The sequence below is a fragment of the Pholcus phalangioides genome, unplaced genomic scaffold (genome assembly GCF_987345545.1).
Source record: "Pholcus phalangioides strain wild (caught in Gottingen) unplaced genomic scaffold, Ppha-v1.0 ptg000001l_1, whole genome shotgun sequence".
In the NCBI taxonomy this organism is placed as follows: domain Eukaryota; kingdom Metazoa; phylum Arthropoda; class Arachnida; order Araneae; family Pholcidae; genus Pholcus; species Pholcus phalangioides.
Genome location: NW_028301594.1, coordinates 15,643,809 through 15,670,040, shown reverse-complemented (window position 1 = coordinate 15,670,040; position 26,232 = coordinate 15,643,809). Strand labels below are relative to the sequence as shown.

Sequence of the window (26,232 nt, the reverse complement as noted above, 5' to 3'; positions counted from 1 at the left end):
ACGTATTTTAAAATTTATATATTTTTGCACAGATCTTCTGACAAGTGGAAATCACTCTAGCTCCAGCAAAGCAGTGCGAAATGCTTACCTCTTCTATAAATCCTGTACAGAGACAGGTGATTTTCATACAATATAATTTTTTTTAGTTTGTATTTCCTTGTATATTCATATAAGATCTTGTCGTGTTTGTATCACAACTTCCTTTCAAGCAGTTTCTGAGAGATAAATTGCGATGATGTTTCATTAGATTAAATCAATGTACATATTATATCCTTGAGTAGATTTCATGCAATAAAGCAATTTTTTTAACATATTTGATGACCCATCCCTTTCATGCTTAGCTAAATTGATAAATTATTTCTTTTAATTCATTCGTCATCTCTCAATATGTCATTGAATGCATGAGTGCATAGCCTGCATGCCTCTATGGGCATGTGTTGCACTATTTACTTCTTTGATTCAAATGATCAAAGCAATTAGGTAAGTTTTGTTAATATTAAGTTCTTGGTCGTATGTAAACGTCAACTCTGAAAATAAGTACTTCGACTTGAATTTATGATTCATCTTCCTAACTGTCTGCATGACAACATAAAGGTTAGAAAATTTATTGTTATCCATGTCAGTCATTATGAGATTGAGGAAGATGTAAATACAACATTGTTGTCATCACATATTTTAGTCAAAATTCTTTAATCTTTACCAGTGATACGATCAATAGTTATAATGAGATAAAACTTATTTTTACCGCATTTCTCTCAATAAAATGCATTTGAATGAACTACATTTTTGATGGAAATGGAGCATCAATTTTTTTTCCACACTGGAAAGTTGATTGCACTTTCAGTGTCAAGAATTTTTGTCTTCTGAACGTTTTTTAATCATGTCACAAATATTAATTATGCTTATTTATATTATCAATTTAGAAACTATTGAAAATTATGGTATAGACCCTTTCCTGAGCTTCATGGTAGATATTGGACACTGGCCTGTTATACAAAAGGACTGGAACTCATCAAAATATGATGCAATTTATGCCAATGCACAGGTTCAGCTGCATACTGGATATGGTTTCATCTTATCATTAATGATTGGAGTTGATCCTGAGAACTCATTGCGTAATATTTTAACTGTGAGTTTTGAATGTGTCCCTTTTAGTACAATTGTTCAATGCTGCAGTGCTAATGTCAGTAATGTATTTAGTGCAAATAGTCAATTAACATCACCAATAATTAGCCAAGTTTGTACTTCTTTGTATCCCTTTCACTTTCAGACTCTGCTGTCACATATTTGTGGGTCGCTTTTTCTCACTGTAGAGTTTTTTCTTTTGATCTTAGGGAGTTAAGCTCTGACTTAAAGAATTGTGTAAGTTTAAAATAATAAATATGGTGAATATGAACTATGGGTGCTTTCATCAGAGGGCAGATTAAGGGTCGAACTTCAAGATGGCTTCCACGAGAAAGTGCCTCCGGGAAAAGTGGAATTTAGGACATAAAATTAAGCAATAAAATTCTTAAAGAAATTGTATGGGAAGATGAATATGTCCTGCATCATCTTATTTTAAAGAAATTGAACGAAATGAATTATTTCTTCACAAAAAATAAGAAAAAATGAAGATTTGATGAAAATATGAATGTCATAAAATCTTTATTTTTTCTTATTTTTTGTGAAGAAATAATTCATTTCGTATTTCATTTTGAGTACCAAAAATATAAGAACATTTTGAAAATTCCGAAAAAATGAATGCCCGGGTCTGAAAGGGATATATATATATATATATATATATATATATATATATATATATAGTACTTTTTCTTAATATTCATATTAACTTTCTAAAAGTCTTCAATGACACACTAAGGCTGTCGCACACACTTAATTGAATGAAAAGAGATGTTTTTATAATATAATTCAATTTTTGTATTATTCCCTATTTTGTTCAATTAAGTAGTTTAGTGTAATTTAATTCCATAAACAAACTATTAATAAGCGCATATTCCCTTTTAGTTTTAAATTAACCATTTCAATCAGTACAACTCAGTCTTATACATGAGAACTTTTAGAGAACATATTTCATAACTTGAAACCTGATAAAAGTAGAGAGAGAGATACGTACATATATACACACATCTTTTCCAAGAGTTTATTTAATCATGGTTGACTGCTTTCACTGAAAATCGTATGAAATTTGATATTGTGAAAATAATCTCGAGTCTTTCAATTGAAATATTCGTATATAAAGTTTTGTTTTCAGTTTTAAATAGCAATTGAAACAGCTATATTTACATGATTTTAGCTCCATCGGCCTTACCTTCTCCTCTCTAAAGATGTCCTTTTTAACCAAGATTCAGATTATAGTAAAAAAGAATTGGAAAATTATATGAAATTCTTCATTGAAATTGTCAAACTTTTTGGAGTTTCTGATGATGCACCTTATTTGACAGCAGAGTTCCAGAACATCGTAGATTTTGAGACTACATTACTAAAGGTACAGCTATTTTTTCATTAGATAGTTGGTAGATTATATTTTAATTTAAAAAGTGCTTTTACGTAGATAGCTTTTATAAAAAGCTGTAAAAAAATCGTATATTTGAAATAGTAGATATTGAGCAGCTCATTTTATTTGATAATTGATTGCACTGTAATTTAAGGAAAGAATAGTAGTGAGATGGAGAGAAAAAATGGAGTACGTAAAGTTCATTTTTTTTTACTTGATATTATTGTTTCTTTAGATATTTCATTGATACCTGTAGGGAGTTCTGTATAAATTGGGAACCTGTTTTGCTGAGTCTTTGCGTTTAACACTGTAGGAATGTTGTTTTTATTGAGCTGATTTTCTGTTTTTATTATAATATTTTTCGTTTTCCTTGAAAGTGTTGCTTGAATATCGTGGCATAAAGACAATGGGAAGAGTAACATTTCTGTTGTTTTTTCAAAAAAAATTATTAAATTGATTATTAATTTTTACTGTTTGTTTTTGTATACTTGGATGTGCCCATGAATCTTGTAAGTTACTCTTTATGATTCTTTATGACCCATAGAAGGATCATCCCTTTGGGTCAAATGGTATTTGTTTTTGTAATTGTCTTCTCGTCTTGTTTGGGGGGTTTTGTGTTGTCTAAATAAAAATGCCTCAAGTTCCTGATTGAAAAAAAGTCGATTAGTTATCAAATGGAAATGTTAGTTTTGTTCTCAATGGCAATATTTTCACTCTTTTGTTTTAAATTAACTCCAAAGTCAGTTCTTGACAGCTCTTGGTCGCCATGGGGACTACAACATTGGCATTAGCGCATATAATTTTTTTGTATGTGGTTACTAAATTAGAGTCTATAGCATATTGGAGTATGACATAAAATTTTTTGCTTTCATGACATTTTTATCATACATATATATGATACGTCTTTTAACATAGGAAAAGTATATAGAAGCCCCAGAAAAGTCGAAAAAAACAACATTATTTAGGATAGTTTTTTTAGATTAAAATCATTCTTGGCTCATAAGAAATTTGGCTGGTGCCTAAATTTTTTTTGTTATTAAACTTGTCAAGTCCTGGTATAAGTATTGAAAAATATATTTGTTATTTGTAAATATTAGACAAAATGGCTAGTATAATCTGCGATAATTCTTCATTCTTCTCAATAACCTTCTTTAAGATTAAATGTTTATACAAAATAAATGTAATAGTCTTCAAAAGCTGTACTGTGCTATGAACATTATAGCATAGTCCTATTTACTGAAAACTGCCTAATGAAGCTTTTTAATGAAGACTAAAAAGACTCATTTTAGAAAGATAATAATACTGATAGTTGTATATAGGAACAATAATTTACAAACTCTCAGGTACAAATGCCATTAAAATATTTGGACGAACAAACCACACAGGTCAATTAGAGTTTATGTAACTTGCAACTTTCGATAAAGAAATTTCCTTGCAACTGAAATTTATTTCATATTTACCGATGTTTTCACTAACATATTCATTCATGCGGTATTTTTTTATCCCACGCTCAAAATTTTAGGCAATGACTTTTGAAGTAGACGATGAAGAAACCTCGCATTCTGAAAAATACAATAGAATGACTGTAAAAGAGCTTGGAGATAAGATACCAAAGGTTGCTGTTACCAAATATTATTGCTGATTCGCATTCGTTTTATTCACAAATTATTACTTTTTTTTGTGAAAATAAGTAATATACTTCATGGAAGCATTATCAGAAAACAAAAACTATTGCTATTCATGCTATTTTATTGATGGTTTTCATAAATATAGTTTACAAAAATGATAACTAATTAAGTAATTGCATACCGATTATCATGTTTCTACCCATTGAAAAATGAAACTATTTTTGATGTATCACAGAACAGTGGTTTTTCAGGTTATGTTTTCATTTGCATTTCAAAATCATTCACAACTTTTCTTAACAAAATTGTACGAAGTTTAACTTATTTAGAAATACTTTCAATTTGGTGATTCCCAAAGTTAAAGATGATGTATTGATAATTTTTTACTGATGTCAAATCCGTATATTTTTAGTTTTAATCATATGGCGTCCATATATTGTATGATATAATTTATACAAAATCATTGAGAAACTGAGAATTTAACTAGTGTTAGTTAGTTTTCTCTACTAAGTTACTTTGATTACATTACTTCTAATACATATCGCACAATCACTTTTGAATACATTTTTCTCATGTGCGGAATATTCATCGCTAATAATTCACGACTGGAAAATTCACCGCCATGACAATTCATCAACATGGCAATTCACCGGTATGATAATTTACTGCCACGCAATTACTGTAATCGACAAAGTGATATAGTGAGTCAGTGTATGAGCAGGAGAGTAAGTGAGCAGACGAGCAAATGAAAGGATAGGTGAGCAAGTGAGTGAGCTACTCATACGATCACTCAGTAACTCACCCACTCGCTCGGTTATTTATACTATCATTTACTCGTCGCTCACCCATTCACCTCATACACTAACTCAATCGCTCATTTATTCACTCACTTGGTCACTCATATGGTAAGTCACTCAATCACTCACTCAGTTGGTAACTCACCCACTCACACGATCACTGATACTAATTAATTCTGTTACTCACTCCCCTCACTTACTTGGTCACTCGTGATTATTCACTCACTAACTTTTTCTCTCGCTCATTCACCAACTCATTCGGTCACTCACTCACTTGCTTAATTGCTCGATCATTCACTTACTGGTGACGGACTGTTGTCGATGAATTTTCGTAGCGAAAAAAAACAGGGTCGTCTTAACCCTCTATCCGAGGGAGAGACGAATATCGCGTTTCACACGTATCCTATAAAATTTCGCGGGGTACGCTATCATCGCGTTTTATATACAGGGTGTTTTGTAAGTGCTAATGCGGCCTTTATCTCATCAACCATCCGACGTAGAGATATGATCCCAGTTTAAAAAATGCTCAAAAGGTGTTCAAAAATCACCCTGTACCAGTTTTAAGAGTGGGAAATACAGTTTCACAAATAAAAATCTAAATTTTTGTACGGCTAAGGTTGAAAGCACAATGAGCCCTGGGTGAAGTAATTTTTTTGAGGCCCCAATGTGGTTGGGCCCATGCATCAAGGCCATGGCTCCCCAGAAGGAAAGGGGGCCGACTGGGCTCCAGCCCTCGGGCCCTGCACAATTACCATCGCCTTTTGTTTTTTCATGCTATAAATTCACTATGGAAGGACCTGTGCAAAGTCTGCTTTGGGACCCCGCCAAAAATCTCAGACTAGGGAGGATGCTGTTCCTGAATGTCGGGGGCCCATGATCAAGGCGTCACTGGCGGTGAATTTTCCTATCGGTGAATTGCATGGTGTGGAGAATTTTTTCGTACAACTCCATTCTTCTAAAACCTTTTGATTAGTTTTCAATTATTTATTACCTCATACCAGCTGATTGTTATAAATTTTTTATGTGCAGTTTGATTGGTTGTGGTACCTGCAGAGCGTGACAAATTCTACGCTAACTGGAATGTACAGGGAAGCCACCATCAACGATGACGACGTGATTCTGATTCAAGATATTTCTTACTTACAGAAAATTAGTGAAATTCTCGTTGATAGGAAATATTCAAGGTATGATGCAGTATTAGTTTATATCATATATGCTCAATTCATGGCCCGCTGGCCAAATGTATTCCTAGGACGTATTTGATGTAGCCCGCTACCTCAAACCAAATTTTGTAAAAATGAACTAAGTGGGACATTTTTACAGATCATTTAAATGACCCGTCCCACAGTTCCAGAGCACTTAAACGGCCAGTGGCACGTTTACAGATCCCTTAAGTGACCCGTGGCACTTTTACAGAGTAATTAAGTGGACCATAGCATAGTTCGTTATTACTTAAGTGATCCGCGACATATTTACGGATTACTTGAGTGACGCCCGGCACAGTTCCAGAGCACTTAAGCGGCCCGCTACATATTTCCATACCACTTCTGTGATCTGCGGCAGATTAACAGATCAGTTAAATATTCCGTGGCTCAGTTCCACATCGCTCAAGGGATTCGCAACATAGTTACATATCACTTGAGTGACGTCCGGCACAGTTACAGAGCACTTGAGTGGCCCGCGACGCATTTCCAGATCACTTTTCTATTCCGCGGTACATCTACAGATCGGTTAAATGGCTGTGGTACAGTTCCACATTACTCAAATGGCTCGCGGCACATCGAGATATAACTTAAGTTACCCTGCGGCACATTTACAAATCACTCAAGTGATTCCGCGATACATTTACAGATCATTTAAGTGACGTGTGACACTGTTCCAGAGCACTTAAGCCCGTGGCTCAGTTTAACATTAAGATCGCTCAAGTGGCATACGGCACATTTCCTGATCACTCCATTGACCCGCGGCATATTTACAGACCACATCAGTGACCCGCGGCACAGTTTCAGAGCATTTAAGCGGCTCGCGACACATTTCTAGATCACTTAAGTCTTAAATGAACTGCGCCACATTTACAGATCATTTAGGTGGCCCACTACAGATTTCCAAATCAGTGAAGTGGCCCTCACTTTCTTAAAGGTTGTGCGAGCACCATTTATTTAAACTATAGTTATTTTGAGTTTTCAATGTTCGCATCTAGATTTCGAAATGTTTGTTGGTAAACTGATGCGCTACAGGGAAATGAAAGTTTTACATTTATTTGCATATTTAATTACAACCTTTGTTCAAAGACAGGTTGCTAACTATTTGGGATGGCGTGTTGTCATATCGCAGCTGGTTTATCTACCATCAAAATTTTACGAAGCTCTTGAGGATTACTCAAAAAACTCTGGATATGATTTGAAACGTGTTCAACGATGGCTAATCTGCACAACTGCGGCGGTCAATAGTTTCAGCGATCCATTATCATTACTATACATTCAAAAGTACTTTCCAGAGGATGTAAAAATTGACGTGAGTGAAAATTTACTGCATACAATTTTACTGTTTTTTTTAGATATGTCTGATTTTCCAATTTTTTAAAATAAATTGTGGATTGAAACACATTTTATTCTAAAATTAGTTTCTCCTATTGAAATTAAAAAAAAGCGAAAAGTTTCAATAGTCATATATGATAGTAACTTTGTGTTGTTGATAGATTAGATTAACATAAAGAACATTTTTTTTTCCAATAATTAATTTATCCATAAACGATTGAATTTTTAATTCGAAAAAGTGAAATAATTTTTCTATAAAAATAATTAATGTTTTTTTGTAATCAAAACATACATTTTTATGAATGCTAATACAGGCGTCCCAAATTGTTTGCACAGCAGATATCTCTGCAACCGTTGACTTTAGAAACCCACTTTCAATCAAGTTTCTAACGCGTGCAATTACATAACAACTGCACATCAACTTTAACTTTTTATTGAGTCCCCGTGCGCTACAACTTTTAATCGTTGAAATGTAAATCCGCTTTGGGAAGTCATTTTGCAGAAGATTTTTTTTATTCAATAGTTATCGAGATATTAAATACAGGGTAGGCAAAAAGTCCTTAGAAACTTTAAAAATTCATAAAAACCGGAAAAATAACCGAAATAAAAAACGGTTTGCAGGGTTAGCATCGCTCGGTCACGAGAATTTTTTTGACAGAAAAAAAAAACACACGATAGGTGGCTCTGGTACTAGTGATTTCGGTGGAAATATGCAAATGAGACGCTTACAAGAACCTGCGCTCCTAATCCACAATCAGTTCACCGTTGTAAACAGCGTATGTGGACTTGCTGCACTCTGCCGTTGCTGTATTTGTGACTCGCCTGCAATGTGTTATTCCCTGTGATGGTGGTCAATAACTGCTGTAATAAACGATTCGGAGGCATTCTGTTCTTTATTTGCGTATCTTTTCTTTCACTTGTGTACGTTAGCACAACCTACCGGGTGTTTTTGTGAGTTATTTTTTTTATCTGTCTTAAAAAATTCCCGCGACTTAGTGAGGCTAACCCTGCAAACCGTTTTTTATTTCGGTTATTTTTCCGTATTTTATGAATTTTTAAAATTTATACGGGCTTTTCGCTCACCCTGTGTATAAAATCATTATGTTTTGGCAATTTAACATTGTATTGGCAAGTTTTCATTGGTTTAGCACAGTGTTTCCCAAAGTGGGCAATATCGCCCCCTGGTGGGCGATGGAATGTTCCAAGGGGACGATAGAACCTACTGATTTAACGTTGGATCCAGTGGGTTTACTTGAGTTGGGGGGCGATGAGAGGAAAAAATTTCTGATGAAGGGGACGAGATGGAACAAAAAGTTTGGGAGACTATGGTTTAGCATTACGTTTGGCAATATGTGAATAAAACCTTCAATCATTGGCGATAAATATGCTGAAAACTTAAATATGCTGAAAAATAAGGTAAAATATCACCGTTCAAATATTTCATTTAAAAATATGCAATTTGTTTTGTAAATGTCTCCAGAGCCACATTTACGTTTCACTGATTGGAAGTGTTAGCTTACAGGGTGCCTAAAAAGTTGGTTTTTCTAATTTTTCTATGTATACGTCCTCTGGGGAAATTTTAAGACATTTTGAGTTACCTCACGTCATTTGAGAGCTTATTTTGTAATTGAAAGTATGTTTCTAAAGTCGATGGATGCAAAGATGTTTGCTGCGCAAACAATTTGGGACATCCTGTACTCCTATAATAAATTCATTCAGCAATTTTTGGTTCCTTTTTTTCATTTTGGAAATGTACCATCAGGTCATGAAGTTTGTATATGACATCAAGTATCAGTTCGAGACCACTCTTAAAAGAAATCGATGGATGAATTTGTCAACAAAATTGTCTGCTATAGCAAAGGTACACTTCAACATCACTGATTGCTATTACGTATTGCTCATGCGACTCTTTGTTCATACCTTGGTACTCTTATTTTTTATGATATTGGTAATGTTTTTATTAATCAGCGAAAAAGTTATTAATGTAAACCAATAGGCATAAAAAAAGTGCTATTTACGCTAAAATACTTATCATATGGCGTAAAGTTTCTTTTTAAATAATTATAAATTAAAAATAATTCAAAATCTCACTCACAGATGGCGTTGTATAATAAAAAACCTCGACTATGAACCTGCAATTACTCCCGTTAACATGCGCAGAAGGTGTACTACTTGAAACGTGCAGGGTGGATGTGTATTTCTAGATATGCGTGCCCCATTGAAATGTGCCAGTGTATTGCGTATCCCTAGAAATCCATAGAATGCATGGGAATCCTTTAAAGTCCACGAAAGGCCATTCCATATCGCTAGGAAAAACTCGCCATTTCGTTTCAATATATGAAAGGCTTTCTTATCTCTACAAATGCATCAAGACTTTTCCCACTCCTACAATTGCGTAGAAGGCTAGTGGCAGCCCTGTCTTAAGATTGCGTGCCCCCCCCCAGTGCCATTTGAACGCACATCCTATGGCACTGCAGTGCCTCGATTGTAAAAGGGGACCATGACAATAAGTTCTGCTTACACTTTAGAAAAATAATTTTGTGGATGTTGGTGGGCAAATACTTCTAACAGATTACCCCCAAAAAAATCACTTTTCGTTTGACACTATAATACGATTAACCCTTTACGCAGCATTGACGAGATATCTCGCTTCCTTAAGGGCCTCCCCCTTCCTGGTTTTGCATTGACCAGCACTGTTGAATTTTCAATGAAACACGAAACATCTTTCCCCATACCCCCTACTTTTCACTTGCCGAAAATCAGAAGAAAGCTTACTGAATTAAACACGATATTTAGTGATGTCTGTTATGGCATTTAAAGGGTTAAGACAGTCCTTCCCACCCTTCCTCCCTCGTATAAAGTGCATAATTGTTGTTATTATACTTTTTAAAATTATTCAAATCATTTCTTTTGTCCATTATTTTCCGCATACCCGTGATCGACCTGGGAGGGGGGATATATATCCCCCCTCCCAGGGATCCGCGTACCACGCAAACCAACCACAATGTGTGAATTTCATTTTATAAGCCCGTAGGAAAGACTTTTCATTCATACCAAATGATCCTGCCTAAGCTCTATATTTTTTCAAAGGAAACGAACCTCCACCCCTCATCAGTGGTATCGGAGCCGGGGGTCAAGTTGGTACTCGTCTTTGACAATGAATGTTACCGTCAATGTTCCGTTAATGAATGTTAAGATTCCGAATCCGGGGAAGGAACATCGGGAACCAGTTCTTTACCTGCCGAGCCACTGCCACTGGATGGAAATTGCCGTATGGCGATGTGAGTTGGTGTGCGGTAAAGTAGTGTGTACTCGAGCACCTACAGTATTTTGTAGCACTTGGCCTGAGTAACCCCCCCCCAGAATTAATTCAGAAATTAAAATCTCCTATATGAAGATAAAGTCGAGCACCCACACGCAGGTCTAAAACACTTCCGACGCACCCCCCCTCCTCCCGGGCGGGGTTCTATTTCGCAATCTCCCCAGATGAAAAGCTAGGCGTTTCTCTTTTTCAAATCCAGTATTTTATTTCAAAGTAATCAGGCAAACAGTGTGCGTGACAAAGTAGAGGGGGAAAAAAATACTCTCTAATACACACGCATTCAAAATAACAAAACACGGTAGCTTCAAATAAAAATACAAATTCGTTCCTTGGTATAGACTGTAGTCTATAAGTGGTTCTGTCTGAACTTAATACACAGACAAGAGATGGGAGTATAAACACATACACATACGCGAAAATACAGGGGCCAGTACGACTGACGTCACCAGAACTCATTCAAGATCCGAAGTGTTCCTTATGGTCAGCAAGCACCTTCTTCAAATACTCCATCGCGGTGATCTCCTCGTCGACCTTGAAAGGCTCGGGGACCGCCGAAGACCTGATCTTGACGTAACGCTCCAGGCACTCCAAGTTGTTGAAGATGTTCGTGATGACGTCCTTTATGTGGTGCGAACTTGAAACGTTACCGCCGTCCCGGACTCCGACATGCGGACGGTCGGCAGCTGGAGGCAAGGCAGCTTCGGACAATAGAGGGTCCTTACCCAGGTAGAGATACCTGTCGTGCCCTCCTCTTCCGTTGAGCACCGGCTCGTTGTCGCTTGTCAGAACGGCAGGGCCGTTCATTCCGAAATCCTCACCGATCAGGACGTTCTGCTCCTTGAGGGAACGTCCACCGTCAGGGCTGCTGATGTGCGCGGCATCGCACAGAGACGATAGCACGTTGACGTACGTGGACTCGGGCGATGTGGGACCGTCACACTCGGGCACTTTCCACTTCTTCGGAGCCTCGACGGATAGCTTGGGATGAGACGCGATTTTCATCAGCGGTTCGACCGGTGGCATTTCGCCTGGTATCATGCCGTAGTCCGGCCTGGTAAACGGCCACACGCATCCGGGTGGCATTGGATAGGGAAACAGCCCACATCCAGAGGCAGCACTCGTGAGGCAGCATTCACTCTTCTTGATGGATTGCTTATCGGACAGCCGCGGGCGTCCTCTCATGCTCTTTCTCGGGCCGATCATGGCTACCCTCAATGGCTAGAAGGAGTTAGAAAGCAAACAGTGTGTTAGTTTATTGAATGCAGAAGAATAGCAAATTAGATTCGACTACGTCATTACACAGTCAAATGATCTCTTATGAACACTAATTACACACTCGTAGTCAACTTTAGAGAGAAAGAGAGCAGTGGCTCTTAACCATTCTTCGTTCCCGCACCCCTAGCACAATGTAACTTACCTTCTTGCACCTCCTTGGAAAATACGCATTTCATCTATTTAAATTTTTTTTTTTTTTTTTGAGATTTGGAAAAACAGATTCATTGAATAGTAGTTATTAACTTATTGATTTCGGCAGCAACCACTATAACATACCGTTTCTTTGACATATAACTAAATTTTTTTATTTTTTTTTCTGAGTCATGTGTTCATGACATTATCAGATGTAGGCACAACATGCTAATAACATGAGGCAACTATGTAAACAAACCACAAAATAGTTTAGGTGAATATAATAAAACCCCTCTTAGCGGAACCCCTCAGATGCGGTTTCCCCCCGGCCAAATAATTATTCCCCCCCGAATTTGCCCATTTCAAACCCCTGATTAACGGTCTCTCCCTCTTTTACAGACGAATTTTTTTGTCCCCGCCGGTGTCCGCAAAAGAGAGGGAAGTTTTATTGTAATGCTATTTTTTTTCTCTCACCGAAATGGAAAACAAGTACGATCGCCAATCGAAAAAGAAACTTTTACAACGCAAATTTCGCGTGACATATTTCTGCAAGCGAAAGCTAAGAGATGAGGTGTCAAAATATTGGTACGATACATATTGTTACGATCTATAGATAATAGATGGTGCGATTTGTTCGATGGTTCTCAAACATATCGAATTCTGTTGGCAACAGAAATACCGGTTTCGGTTTAGCACAAAGACGTGCAATTGGTGGAGGGATGGCAACGAACATTCCAGAGGGATCCGCCTCTCCAGACAGTGACGATGGTTGGATGTAGGTACATTCTCAACTCCAGTTTATTATAAGGGAAGAAATGAGTGCGCACGATGTAACAGCAGTTACCTACAGACAGGCGTGGATTCAGGGCAATGTGGATCTTTGGACCTTACCGTCCCTTGGGACTACATAGTGCATATAATATATGTGTGTAATTTCTGTCGTTGTCTTTGTGTAATTTATGTTTGTAAATATATTACATTTCGTATTTGTGTCTTGAAATTTGTTGTTTGATTTAAAAACAAATATGTACCCGAAGAGTGAATGATTGTGTAAGTACCAGTCTGAACTGTACCCTGCAGGCACGACCATCGACTCAACATTTCAGGTGGTTTTCCTTTCCCCAGTTGAATGTTTGTTGTCGGTAATCCTGTGGCATCTCTAACTACACGGTGTTCAATTCCATTCGCTACTGTGACTACATCGTCATTTCACCAACACTGCGGATACCTCTAGTTCAACTGTCTGTTAATGTACGTGCCTGAACCTAATCGAGTTCGGATTTGTTTGAGCTAGAGGAGAACCAAAGCCACTGCATCGCAGGATTAGTGACTCACTATCTGCGGGCAGAGAGACGGACGCAAGCTTGGCTACCCTTTCTGGAATGAGGTGCGACGGTAGAATTTCAGGTTAGCTACAGATATTTTTCTGAGACGATGGGACAATAAGGACCATATGAGCACAACAATCCCCCCCCCCCACATGGTGTTCATACCATTTATGGGAACGAGCCATTTGGTCGAGTTCTTTGGCAGGCGATATATAAAGTCTATCTTCGGGGTCGCAAGATAGATCCTTGTCAGAGCCTTCGTGTTGAGGGCCGTGGCGAGACATGCCTGTGCCTTCCCACCTAATTGCGATATCGACGATGGCCGATCCTCAGCTGATCCTTGCATATATACACACTGTGAGTTCACATATTCATCGACATCCTTGGTACATGTCACACAGCTTACAGGGCAAGGGTACCCGGGCTCGTCCCAAGGGCCTTAAGACGGCTCTGACCATTTACAGACCGAGGACGCGATGCGCTCATTTTTCTCTCAGGATAACATACGTTAGGATCGTCTAAATTTTATCGTTACTAAAAATCGACTTAGTCATGCTGCATCCCAAGCTAGAAGGGAGAAGGGATAGGAAGCTCGTCACACAACCCCAAACATAAAAACCCAAACACTATACATTACAATTAATGACGAAAGATTTATTGTGGGAGCTCACCTGTGGGCTCATCCCGGCCAGAATCCTCTTGATGCTGGAGTTATCCGGCTTCCTCGTGACCCATTGCAGCAGTTCGGGCTTCTCCTTGATAAAGTATATATGGCGGAATTCGTGCAGGTCCGCGATGCCGGTGCAGAGCAGTTGCCTCAGCTCGCCGTGGCTGACCTTCTTGAAACCGTAGAGGTTCAGCTGGCGTATGAAGCTGGTTATGTTCTTGGTCTTGAAGAAAGTATGTCCGGAATTGAGGTATTCGTCCTGGAAGCGCTTGTAGTGGACTATCACGGATTTCCCGCTGGGACTCCAACGTATGGCACCGGTCTTACACTCGTTGGCCATCATCCACAATTTCTGGGGGAATTTCGGTGACTGCATTTATCGTAATAAGTGTGTGTCACACGCGCGTCGGCTGTACCATCGACGTTCGACTACAAAATACTGAGCGCGATGCGTTCCGAAATGAAATTTTTCTTAAGATTGCGCGTGATCCAGCGGAATTCCAAACAACGTCACGTGATCAGGGCATAGAAACACATATATATTCGCGATTTATCTCATCTCCCGAGCAACGAATTCGATGCTTTGTAACGAACAAATAAAAAAAAAAATTCTTAAAACTTTGAAAAAAAAAAAACCGAAATTTTTTTAGTTTTTGGAATTTGAAACTGTTGTTGCGCGAGACCAATCCATGCTTCAAGTTTGGCGGTTCCACAGCGATGCGAACACTTTCTTTAGCAGGCATTTTCTAGCTTCCCCACCCCCACGACTAGAATCTAAGATGCTCACCAAATCGTCATTGAATATGTAACTTTAGCTGCTGTGAACGAATGCCCCACTCGTAGAAATCAGGCCAGAGATTATACGAAAATGCGATGTGTAATACTTCAACTAGATTAGAAAAAATTCCTAAATATTTTCCCTTAACTCTTCAACTTCCATCAAACCAGGCACAGGGCCTACATGGGGGCCCAACCGGAGGCCTCAATTGCAGAAATGGCTCCATAAAAATGGGATACGGTAGAAATTCTTGAGAATAAGAATGTGAACTGATAGTCAGGCATTTCTAACCAGGCATAGGACCTCAGAAAAATCACTTTGCCTGAGGGCTCTCGTTATGTTCTAAAGACAGCCCTGCTAGGGGCTTCATGATAATGAGATTTCATAACATGATTTTCGAGAGTGAATTCATAGACAGGTACTTCTCTCCAGCACGGTAGAGATCCTAGAACATCACTTTGCTCCAGAGCCGCCCTAGGGGTATGCGACAGTTACGGTCGCATTGGGGCACGTGCTTTGCGGGATAGGGGAGGGGGGTGCACTCACAGTAATAGAAGGGGAAAAATACATATATATACCGTTGAAAATCGGCAATCGGATATTGCCAAGTGTTAACAATTTTTCTTCCAAAATCATAGCGGGATCGCAAAATATAAACTACTCTAGGTGACTAAGTGCATTTTTGTTTTTAGTTGCAGTCTAAAGGGATACAGTGCCCCGAATCAAGCGAGGGACCCTTTATATTATTGAACGTTTTCATCAATTCTGGAATTATCGCTTTCATTATTTCTGAATTTACATGGATTCTGGGACTATTTCTTAATTATGAATTTTCATCAATTCTGCGATTTCCCTCCCCCCAAAATATGTAACAACGGGGATACAAAAGACGCATACATTATTACGCCCGAAATTGTCAAGAATTGGTAGAAAATCGAATAGTCGAAACTTGATGACAGAAATCATTTCAGAACTGATGAAATTTGAAATTGATGAAAATTCAAAATTAAAACGAGAGAAATAATTCCAAACCTAACACGCCACAGCTGGTGAAAGGATCTCCACTATTATTTTCGCACGAGAGCCCACGTCTCGTGAGAGCGGCCAAGAATCTCATCACCGGAAAAATTTTGTTGATAATTCTGCTGTGATGCATTATAAGTGTATTGTCAGTATATATTGTGATACTTTGAGAGTGTTGTCTTTGAATTTTTCCATATATTCAGGCTTCTAATAATTCAAAGATGAGATTGAAAATTTTTTCTTTCTCACAATAGTTTTGATCTGTGAACTTTTCTACTTCACTAAATTCAAAATGCATAGTGCTTTAATAGTGGGGATAATATAATATTATTATTACATCTTGCTTTTGTAGTTGAATGCTATGAAAGTAAATATTGGCCATCCTGATTGGTTATTCAGTGAAGAAGCGATGGAGGAAAACTATGAAAACGTGAGAATTTCTTTCCATATTACCGAACTATTACAGACAGGCCAAATATTCAATCATTCCACTTTACTTACTTCACTATTGAAATATACAGGTTGTTTCAAAAAGAATCACCCGATTTGAAATGCGTATATTACGAAAAATATTGAACACATAGACACTTAAGATTAATTTTATATTACATGGCTAATAATGAATTTTTTTTACAAACCTAATTAAAAGTGCTCAATATGTCCACCTAGGCATGCACAGCATATGTCTATGCGGTAGTCAAATTCGTCCCAAACTTTTGCTAGCATGTTTGCACCCACTGCGAGTGGATTTCTGTGGACTACTTGCAAAACTCTGTCGGATGCGCTCCACATTTTCGTCTGACATGGGGGGACGGCCAGGGGATTTCCCTTTACACTGACAACCCGTGTCTCTGAATTGTTTATACCATCGCCTAATGCTCTGAGCGGTAGGAAGTTCAACACCAGGATCTTGTCAACGAAAAGTACGATGAACAGTTGAAGCGGACTCACGCTAAGCTTAGAACACAAACGATTTCTGTTCTGCAGTCACCATATTGAGAAACACTGAAGTGGCGGCCGAAGGAAGAGAATTAGCGCTACCTGTCGGCAACTTTGTGAAACTCGAGATTTCCCTCTTTCTACCTACACATTATTCGATCAAAACGGATTAAAAGCTGAATAGTTATGTTTTTTTTAAACCGGATGATTCTTTTTGAAACGCCCTGTAGATTGCAGCACTAAAAAATCAGACAAAACACTATATACGCACTCAGACTGTTGGGCACACACACTCACACTTCCGGTATAACTCACTCGGTAGTAAATTGCCTATGGCGATAGACCGGAGTATTGCTCGGTTTGAAAGAAAGCAACCATTTTGTAATTAGTTTTGACTAGTCGAAGCATTTGAAAGACTGCGTAACAATATGTCATGATCCATCATATCGATTCTCTTGAAAATCTTAAATACTTCAACGGTATTTCCACGACACCTACGTTGTTCCAAAGAAAACATTCAACGACTCAAGTCTTTTTTCATACCTTTCGACTTGCGTACCCGCTCTAGTGGCTCTTCTTTTCGCATCCCTTCAACTAAGTTTATATCCTTCTGAAGATAGTCTCCAAAACTGTACGACGTACTCTAGGCCAGGACGAACTAAGTCTAGAAAAAGCGGAAGGTTGGCTCTGGGAGAACGCGAGGGGACCTTTTTTTAAGAATCAAACCCCTCCGAGCAATGTTCGTTTTGAAAATAAGTTTCTCATTTGATTTTGTTCTCATATTAAACCACTACATTAATTTTTTTCTCGCAAAAATTATTATATATATATATTTTGCTTTGTTGCTATTTTGTTCACTAATATATGTACTTTCTTTCTTTCTTTCACCATTTCTATCGCCATGGGCAATTTAACTAATACGTACTTATGTTCATTGTTATTCATTCATGAATTTGCAATGTGTTAAACAGTATGGGTCTCTAGAATCCTTGGTTGATTTTTTTTTTCCTAATCTTGAATTTATGTAACAAATGAAATCGATATGAACTGAAATTTCTTTTTTTCAGAAAAACATGCCTGATATGTCTGATATATATTTTGACAATCAATTAGCCCTGAACACACACGAGACAATGCAGCAAATAATGAAACTGAGAAAGAATAATACCAATGATATGTATGTTAAAAGTGTTTAATACTATTTTTATTTAACACTTACTCATTTATGACCGCTTATGTTCGTTATTAATCATTTATGATTAGAAAGCAAATAAAACACTGTTACAGCAATTAGTAAAAATCCACTGTATACAGGCTGCTCCATATTAAATGTACAGCAGGTATCTCTGCAACTGTTGACTTTAGGAACATACTTTTAATTAAAAAATGTGTTTCCAAATGACATGCAGTTTCTTGAGCAATGCAATTTTTTGAGAAGTCGTTCGTATTCATAAAAAAAAAGAAAGAAAGAAATTAATTTTTTACACACACACACACACACACACAGTCCCTGTGTGTTAAACTTCCAATTCTTGAAATGTAGATTCCTCTCTGAAAAGTCGTTTGCTAAAAAATTTCATACTTTTAAATGCAATATTTATCGAGATATTGAATACATGTGTAAAATCACTATGTTTTGGCAAGCTCTCATTGGTTCAAAAGTTGTCATTTTTTATCCCCCCACTTTACACAAATACAGTAGAATGAAACTCAGCCATTTTATTTTTCTTTAATCACAATAAATAACTTGTATTTTTTGACAATTATTTTGACAATATATAAGAATTTTCACCACTTTGAATTGGTGAGCCTCATTGAGCCTCATTTATATTCCACCAATCGGAAGTTTTGGAAACACAAAATTTCTACATGAAATGTTAACTTTTATATTTTTATGTACACAACCCTTGGAAAATTTAAGAAATTTTGAGTAGCCTCACGCCATTTGAAAACTTTTTGTAACTGATACTATTTTTCTAAAGTCAAAGAGGTTGCTGAGGTATCCGCTGTGCAAACAATTTGGGACAGCCTTGTATAGATCTATATTTGTCATAACAATGTTGTGATTTGGTTTCTGTTCATTTTGGGTAGAAAAGTTGTTTTTGTGTGATTTTAAATATGTATGATCATAGTATTTTTTGGTAGCGGAGCTGATCTAGTTGATGATTTTGGGTAGCGGCTCAGAAAGGTTAAGAATCCCCTGCACTAGAGACAAGAATGCAATATATGTATTAAAGAATTATATATGTATAAAGAATTTAATGTATTAAAGAATCGTTAAATTCAGAATATAATTACTTATATGCTCTCATTTTAAAAGAGTGTCAAATCTGATCCAGCATGATGTTTTTTGACAGTTTTTTGAAGTAGATGGTTATTGAATAGCATAGATATATTTATGATAAATTAACTGAATTTTTTGTTTGTAGGTGGATGATATTACCCATAACTGTTAATGCTGGATACAACCAAGACATTAATGGAATAGGTACGCGTGTGTCCACTGCATATTCAATTTTTTTGTTTATAATTTAATGAATGAATTAGTAGTAACAAAAATAAGCAGTTAAATAATTTAATGACTTAATTTATTCCCAGCATTTCCTGCTGCATTCCTTCAGGAACCCCTGTATGACCCAGAAGTACCGAAGTGAGTATATTTAATGTTTTTCCATGCTTCGGAATATTTTTTGCTACTTTCAATCACATGCATTGGTGCACTTTTACTTTGATCCACACACCTATTATTAGTATAATAATCATATTTTTTATGCAAGTGTATGAGCTATATTATTCTTTTGTATTATATGAATTATATTTATATATGAATATATTATTCTTTTGGACAATTGTTTTTCCCAACGTCAGTTTTCACAAACTTGAAACTCAGATAATTTTGTTTTAAGTCGTTAAAAATATCAAAATCAAGTACATCAAATTTAAGTTTTTAAAAAAAATTAAAATCATCCACAAATAAATTCTTTTATAAAAGTGTTCGGATTTGCTATTAACAACAGAAATCATATGCTCAAGCGAAGTTCAGTACATTACGTCAACGAAATGTTCGCAAAAACATGTTTAAAATAAGTTTTGTTTAAAATTAAAATCTTTTAATTCATGAAAGAATTTTTGAATAAAAATTTTGGAAATATAAAGATTATATGAAAACCATAAAAAAAATCTTTTTTATTTTCAAAAATCATTGAAAGTAATTGACTAATCGCTGATTGCCTTAACTTTGAGCTCTAATTCTTTTCAGGTTTTATAACTATGCTGCAGTAGGTTCCATTATTGGCCATGAAATCACCCATGGATTTGACAATGAAGGTAAGTAACGATACAGTGTCATATACAGCTAATACACACGGTGCAACCTGTATCTGAAAAAGAAGCAAGATTGATAACATTAATAAAAATCATTGAAAGGATGAAGTTTTCACTATCTTTTGCTAAAAATTCACCTAAATGCATGTATGAAGTACCATTTGGCCTTTTGCAATAATTCTCTGCAGTTTTCTTAAACAGGTAGGAAACGCAATGCAAAAGGCGAGATGGAAAACTGGTGGAGTTCAGAATCTGAGAAAAATTTTGTGAACAAGTCAGAATGTTTTGTTCATCAATACAATAGCTATGGTGTAAGTTGTTCGTAACAGATTATTATATATCTCATAATTTAAAACGGGTTCATAGAACTAATTTCATAAAATACGAGTCATTTTTATATCTGTTAATAAATGTGGCAATTTTAAATTCTTAGAGTTGGAGAACATGCTCCTAACTATAATTTTATGAAACTATACTAGAAATTCAAAAATAACTTGAGCATTATCTTGAACAAACATACTAAAAATTATGAAATATGAAAATTGAAGATATGAAATTCTTACAGATAAGTGCGAACTTGGACTTATTTTAAAAAAAGCACTTCATTGATTGTGAAGTTTTTACTTTTCACTCGAATACTTGATGTATTTTTTTTTTATCAAAAGTGAGTTACTAAAACTTTCCGACAGTTTCTAATTGCAGTGAAACCTCACTACAACGATACTCGATACAACAACAAATCCATCTATAACGATATTTTTCACACAAATCCTATTTGGAACTACCTATAGTCTAATGCTCAACTCCTCTCAATACAACGATATCCTTTACTATGATAAATCCCTCTTATAACGATATTTTTAGAGAAGATTTCGAAACTGCTACAATGGTATTTTCTATATTTGGCCCAAAGTAACCTTCAATATATTTTTGAATTCCTCACCAGTTTTTGTTCTATATAGGCTGTTTAACCTTTTACCGGCCGGATTAAGATTTCAATCGATTTTCTCGATTTTTTTCTGTGTTTTCCCTTCTGATACTTTAGTTTAGACACATTAGCCATAAAATAAATAGTCATGAAAAATCATTGCCCATGTCCATAGAAACAACATTAAAATTAAAATATATATATATTCTTCCTTCAAATAAGGTGATTAAAAAAATTAAATTTATTTCATAGGTTCTTAAATGAATGAAATTTTTGCTTTGTGAATTAAGTTTATTTATCTCACACGTTCAGGGGAAAAAATCAAGTGCTTTTATGTAAGAAAGATATTTCTTTCCTAATTAATAAAACTAATGTTTCAAATTGGGAACATTGGCCATTAAAAAGTTAATAGCATCGGTATTTTGCATTACCTACTCTTCGAAAGTGTTAATGAAGTTACCGTGAAGATACTTTCTGTGTAGTACACAGTAGTGTTGTGCTGTAAACTACTCTTTACAGGTTGCTGACAACTTACAACTTGCTGAAATTTATTCAAAATTCAACCACACCAATCTCTTAGAATGTTTTGTTGCAAATAAATACTAATAAATGCCAGTTCAAAACAGATGTCAAAAACAACATAAATTTGCCTGATGATAATGTACCTCCCAATGTAACGATAACCTCTCTTATAACAACTCCCTCCTATAACAACAACAACAACAACATGTGAAAATCACCACATTCTTGTATGAAACCGTGGTTTCAACTAATATTTGTATGTACATTGTTTATTTCATTTCAGGTCGATGGTGCGCAGACATTGGCAGAGAACATTGCTGACAATGGGGGTTTACAGCAAGCATATAAGGTAGCTTTTACAAATACTGTACAAAACGTGAATTCACAACAAAATTGCCTAACAATGTGAAAGACAAACCCAACAAAAACATAAACTCAATGCCCAAATAGAGTGAAACAAGAAAAAAAAAAGAAGACATTTTATACTAAGTTGTAGTTTAATTCCATTTATTCAATACCATGCGTGATCATTGTACGTCTAATTCATGATTCACATCTCATCAAAGTAGAAGAGAAGTTAAAGATGATGTGTTACAGTAAATCCATATTTTATTAAAATTTCGCCGTTATGATTTCAAGTCAGTCAAGCAATCATGATGATTTTCAGTTTATTGAGACTTTAATTTTCGTCAATAGCATTATACTTTTGATGGAAAAGAAAAATTGTGTTAATACTTAATTGTTTTTCACAGGCACCGTTCAGATGTCTGCTAGAGGAAATGCTAATCAGTTTCAAGTCTTTGTGAAACATACTTGAGGCTATTATATGATACCAAAACTTACTATTTGTGCTAAAAGATTTTTATGAAATGAAACTGCAAAATAAATTTCAAAAATAAAAAGTCCATGAGAATTTTTTGCCGGTCCCCGAAGCATTTCGACCAATTAATGTAGCCGCTACGTAATTTCGTACTACTTAACATTAGACTATCTCTACATTGATTTTTATTTCTGTCTTAGCCGTCAGCAGGTCTGCGAATTACATTTAGTTATTTCAAGATATACAGAAGACTGGATGTTGTGAAGATATTTATTATTTTAGATGTTAATTTTTTAAGGAAGGAAAAAACTCATCTCTGCCTCTACCGGGAGTCGAACCCGGGTCCTTCGATGTCCCCCGGGTCTCCTGAGCTATTAGCTGATCGGTTTCACCGTCCATTGCACGGTTCGGCATATATACACTCTAGCGAAGGAAAATATCTCCTCTGTAGCTTAGTGGTCAGAGCACTCGTCCGCAATCGAGGGATCCGGGTTCGACTCCCGGTAGAGGCAGAGATGAGTTTTTTCCTTCCTTAAAAAATTAACATCTAAAATAATAAATATCTTCACAACATCCAGTCTTCCGTATATCTTGTATTAACAAGTGGAGAGCGACATTCATGTCATATTTAATTATTTTTTGTTGTTCTTCAAATCATTTGTCCCATCCCATTTTTTTATTCTTTTCCGGTCTGTAAATTATTTCTCCTATTTATATATTATTTTTTTTTATTACTTTATTATTTCTCCAACTCATTCATTCTTTGCCGATCCTCAAATTATTTTTTTATTCATGTATTTTTTGCCAGTCCACAAATTTTCTCATATTTTTCCGGTGGTCCGCAAAATTTTTCAATTACTTTGACCAGTCCGCAGCTGTAAAAAATGTTGAAAAGAACACTGACATAAATGCAACATCATCGCTGAAGATTCTTTAAAACAATAATAAATTTTACTTTATAAAACTTGTTTTTTTTTACACCAAATCTTATGTTATGCACTCCCTTTCCTCAGGCATTCAAGCAATGGCAAAAAGATCAGAGAGATATTTCAAGTTTGCCTGGATTGGAGATGTTCACCATCGATCAACAATTCTTCTTGGCTCATGGATCAGTGAGCACAACATTCTTCATTTCGAATCCAAAATCAAGCATTTTTTTTCCCTGAAAACGCAAAAAATAAGTTTCATCATAAAAAAATCATAAAAAATGTGGTATTTTAGGGTTAGACATGCATCAGAAATTGAAATAGGAATTGAAAAATTATTATCGAAATTTAAGAATATCATATTTTGATTTCTTTTTCACAGATTGATCTCATTTTAATTTTTTCTTGATTTTGTTGTTTTTGTACATTAATAACAGATATGGTGCACCAAGTACAAGTACGGCTATAAAAATAGTACATCTAAGTATGATCTTCATGCTCCCTCACCTTTCAGGTAGTTATTCATGTATCTCAATCTTTAGCAATACATCCATAAAATTATTAATATGATATAGTTACCATATGCTAGACATAGAAATTTAATTTAGAATTTCTAATATTTTTTATCTACCTGCCATTTGATGATATTAATTATGAAAAGAATCTCTCCCCCCCTCTCTCAATTAAACGTTACGAATGCAATCTTTAAAATTTCAATCTGTGATTTCCAATGGAAAGAAATTTCATGAAAAGCACGAAAGTGAATTGAATATGCAGTAATTGAACAATTTTGAGTTACCTCATTCTCAAAATATTGCATATTTTTTACATGAATAATAAACAATGGGAATGCATATAATCTTTCGAAAATTTGAAAAAATAAAGTTTTGTTGACATTTATGTTTTTAATGCATTTTTTTAGTATTAAAAATGCAAAACATTTTGAAAATTCCAAAAGTTTAATGCTTTGGTCTGAAAGGGATAAAGATAAGTGTTTCGAATAATTGGAGAAAAAGGAAACATTGGTGATGTTAAAAAAAATTATAGAGTATTATAATCTGTAAGGAATTATTAAATCTACAGAAATTGTTATGACTAAAGTTATCATTAATTTTAAAAATGTATTTTACAGACTTAGAGGTCCCATTGCGAATTTGCCAGAGTTCTTCTCAGCGTTTTCGTGTGCAGAGAAATCATCAGGAAGAAATTCTGAAGAATGCATGATTTGGTGAACCATGTTTGAATATACACGTTTTCCATCTGTACTTCAAATTCTTTTATTTGTCCAATAAATGAAAAACTTTAACATTAGTTATAATCAACTAACTGTCATGTTTTTGGTCTTTGTACTGATTTAAGGTATCCGACTGCGTTGGAAACGTCATTTTGGAAGAAAATATTGATTTTTATTTCTTTATGAAAGCCCTGTTTGTTGTGATTCCAAAATAGACCTTGTTTCGTTTGTGTCACTTAGAATAGAAGTTACGTTCACTTTAGTATTGCGTTTTTACATAGAAGTAATCCGTGTATAAAAAATTTAAACGTTTTTTGCGAAGAATGCTATTTTTAACATTTTATTTGACTTTGAAACATGATTTCTAAAAATATATTCATTGTATCAATATGGAATGTTAATATGATATTCAGCTATATATTGTCGAAGTTATATGAACTAAAATCTCAGGACTATCACATATATTTGCCTAAATAGAGAGTTTTATGTCTATAAAACTCTCGATATGTAGAATGAAATTTCAAAAAATTCACACATTTATTAACAGATTTGAGTGTAACATCTCTCTTTTTTTCAAACCGAACACGATCCAAGCTCTATTGCCGTCGGGCAATTTTAGCATATAACCTCTGGACTGGACGTGGTGGACTTTATTATACAAAAATAATAATATAATACATAAAATAGGAAATAAAATAAAACAATGTACAGATACAACAATTATATACAAGTGGAACGTACCAATGCATGATGCGATGGCACCAAGTAAACACAAAAAAAATAAAATTATAACAATATGTACAAATGGGTGAGGGGCTCATTGCATAATGGGTGCGCACTCGTAAGAAGCACATAAGAACAGACATTACGCCGAATCACGAGTGGGAGTAAATCCTGGGTCGCCTGACCTTTGTAGATCTTCTGACCATTTGTCGGGCGGGTTCTACGTGGTCTGCGTTTCTGGTCTTATCGTGAACAATATTGCGGATTCACTTGCAGGTAGCGTACGAGGTCAGTAAATTGTCTCTCAGAGCTATCCCTCTGTAGTATGCTGCTCAGCCATCGTGTGTGCATTATTTCAGCCGGCCGGGGAAGTGGAACTGCCTGATATTATGGCAAGCTGTCGCATAGTGAGTGTAACTTGTGAGCATATTACACAATCTTTTAAATTTTAGTTCATAACTTGCACTACTATTATCTAAATGCACTGGGAAAATAATAAAACATATTATTCATAAAAATGTTTACAATCATGTTTCGAATATTACATGAACTTTGCATGAAATTTGACATATATATATAAATGACTTTTTCATAGATAATGACATAATTAGTTCAAAATTTATTTTTTGAGACTATATTGGGACACTTTCTATTAAAAAAATTTATTCATGTTCACTCCAGTACCATTTTATAGGAAAGTGCTCTCGAACGCAGTCGGATACCTTTAATAAAAAATCCTGGTGGGAGTGAATTTCGTGACCCAAGGTCATTATTTCTCATCTCAAATTTATCTATAAAGAGATATTTCAATCCCATCTCAATCAGACTATTATACAGT

The 26,232-nt window shown here is 35.6% G+C and overlaps 1 protein-coding gene across 3 annotated transcripts in view; it reads left to right on the top strand.

Moving 5' to 3' along the window:
- Window positions 1-24,748, top strand: part of LOC149089942 (membrane metallo-endopeptidase-like 1) — a 36,937-nt gene extending 12,189 nt beyond the window's left edge. For 2 of the 3 annotated variants that reach the window (XM_089231149.1, XM_089231157.1), the window contains exons 6-22: window positions 33-116; window positions 924-1,129; window positions 2,294-2,485; window positions 4,017-4,109; window positions 5,946-6,100; window positions 7,208-7,430; window positions 9,216-9,314; window positions 16,331-16,408; window positions 17,985-18,094; window positions 19,347-19,405; window positions 19,516-19,567; window positions 20,177-20,244; window positions 20,443-20,552; window positions 21,975-22,040; window positions 23,525-23,623; window positions 23,875-23,951; window positions 24,570-24,748. In XM_089231149.1, the coding sequence (XP_089087275.1) occupies window positions 33-116; window positions 924-1,129; window positions 2,294-2,485; window positions 4,017-4,109; window positions 5,946-6,100; window positions 7,208-7,430; window positions 9,216-9,314; window positions 16,331-16,408; window positions 17,985-18,094; window positions 19,347-19,405; window positions 19,516-19,567; window positions 20,177-20,244; window positions 20,443-20,552; window positions 21,975-22,040; window positions 23,525-23,623; window positions 23,875-23,951; window positions 24,570-24,669 (1,871 nt within the window). In that variant the 3' untranslated portion in view covers window positions 24,670-24,748. Of the gene's footprint in view, window positions 1-32; window positions 117-923; window positions 1,130-2,293; window positions 2,486-4,016; window positions 4,110-5,945; window positions 6,101-7,207; window positions 7,431-9,215; window positions 9,315-16,330; window positions 16,409-17,984; window positions 18,095-19,346; window positions 19,406-19,515; window positions 19,568-20,176; window positions 20,245-20,429; window positions 20,553-21,974; window positions 22,041-23,524; window positions 23,624-23,874; window positions 23,952-24,569 lie in introns of those variants that run through there. The other variant, XR_016192519.1, reaches the window with a different exon arrangement.
- The last annotated feature ends 1,484 nt before the right edge of the window (window positions 24,749-26,232 follow it).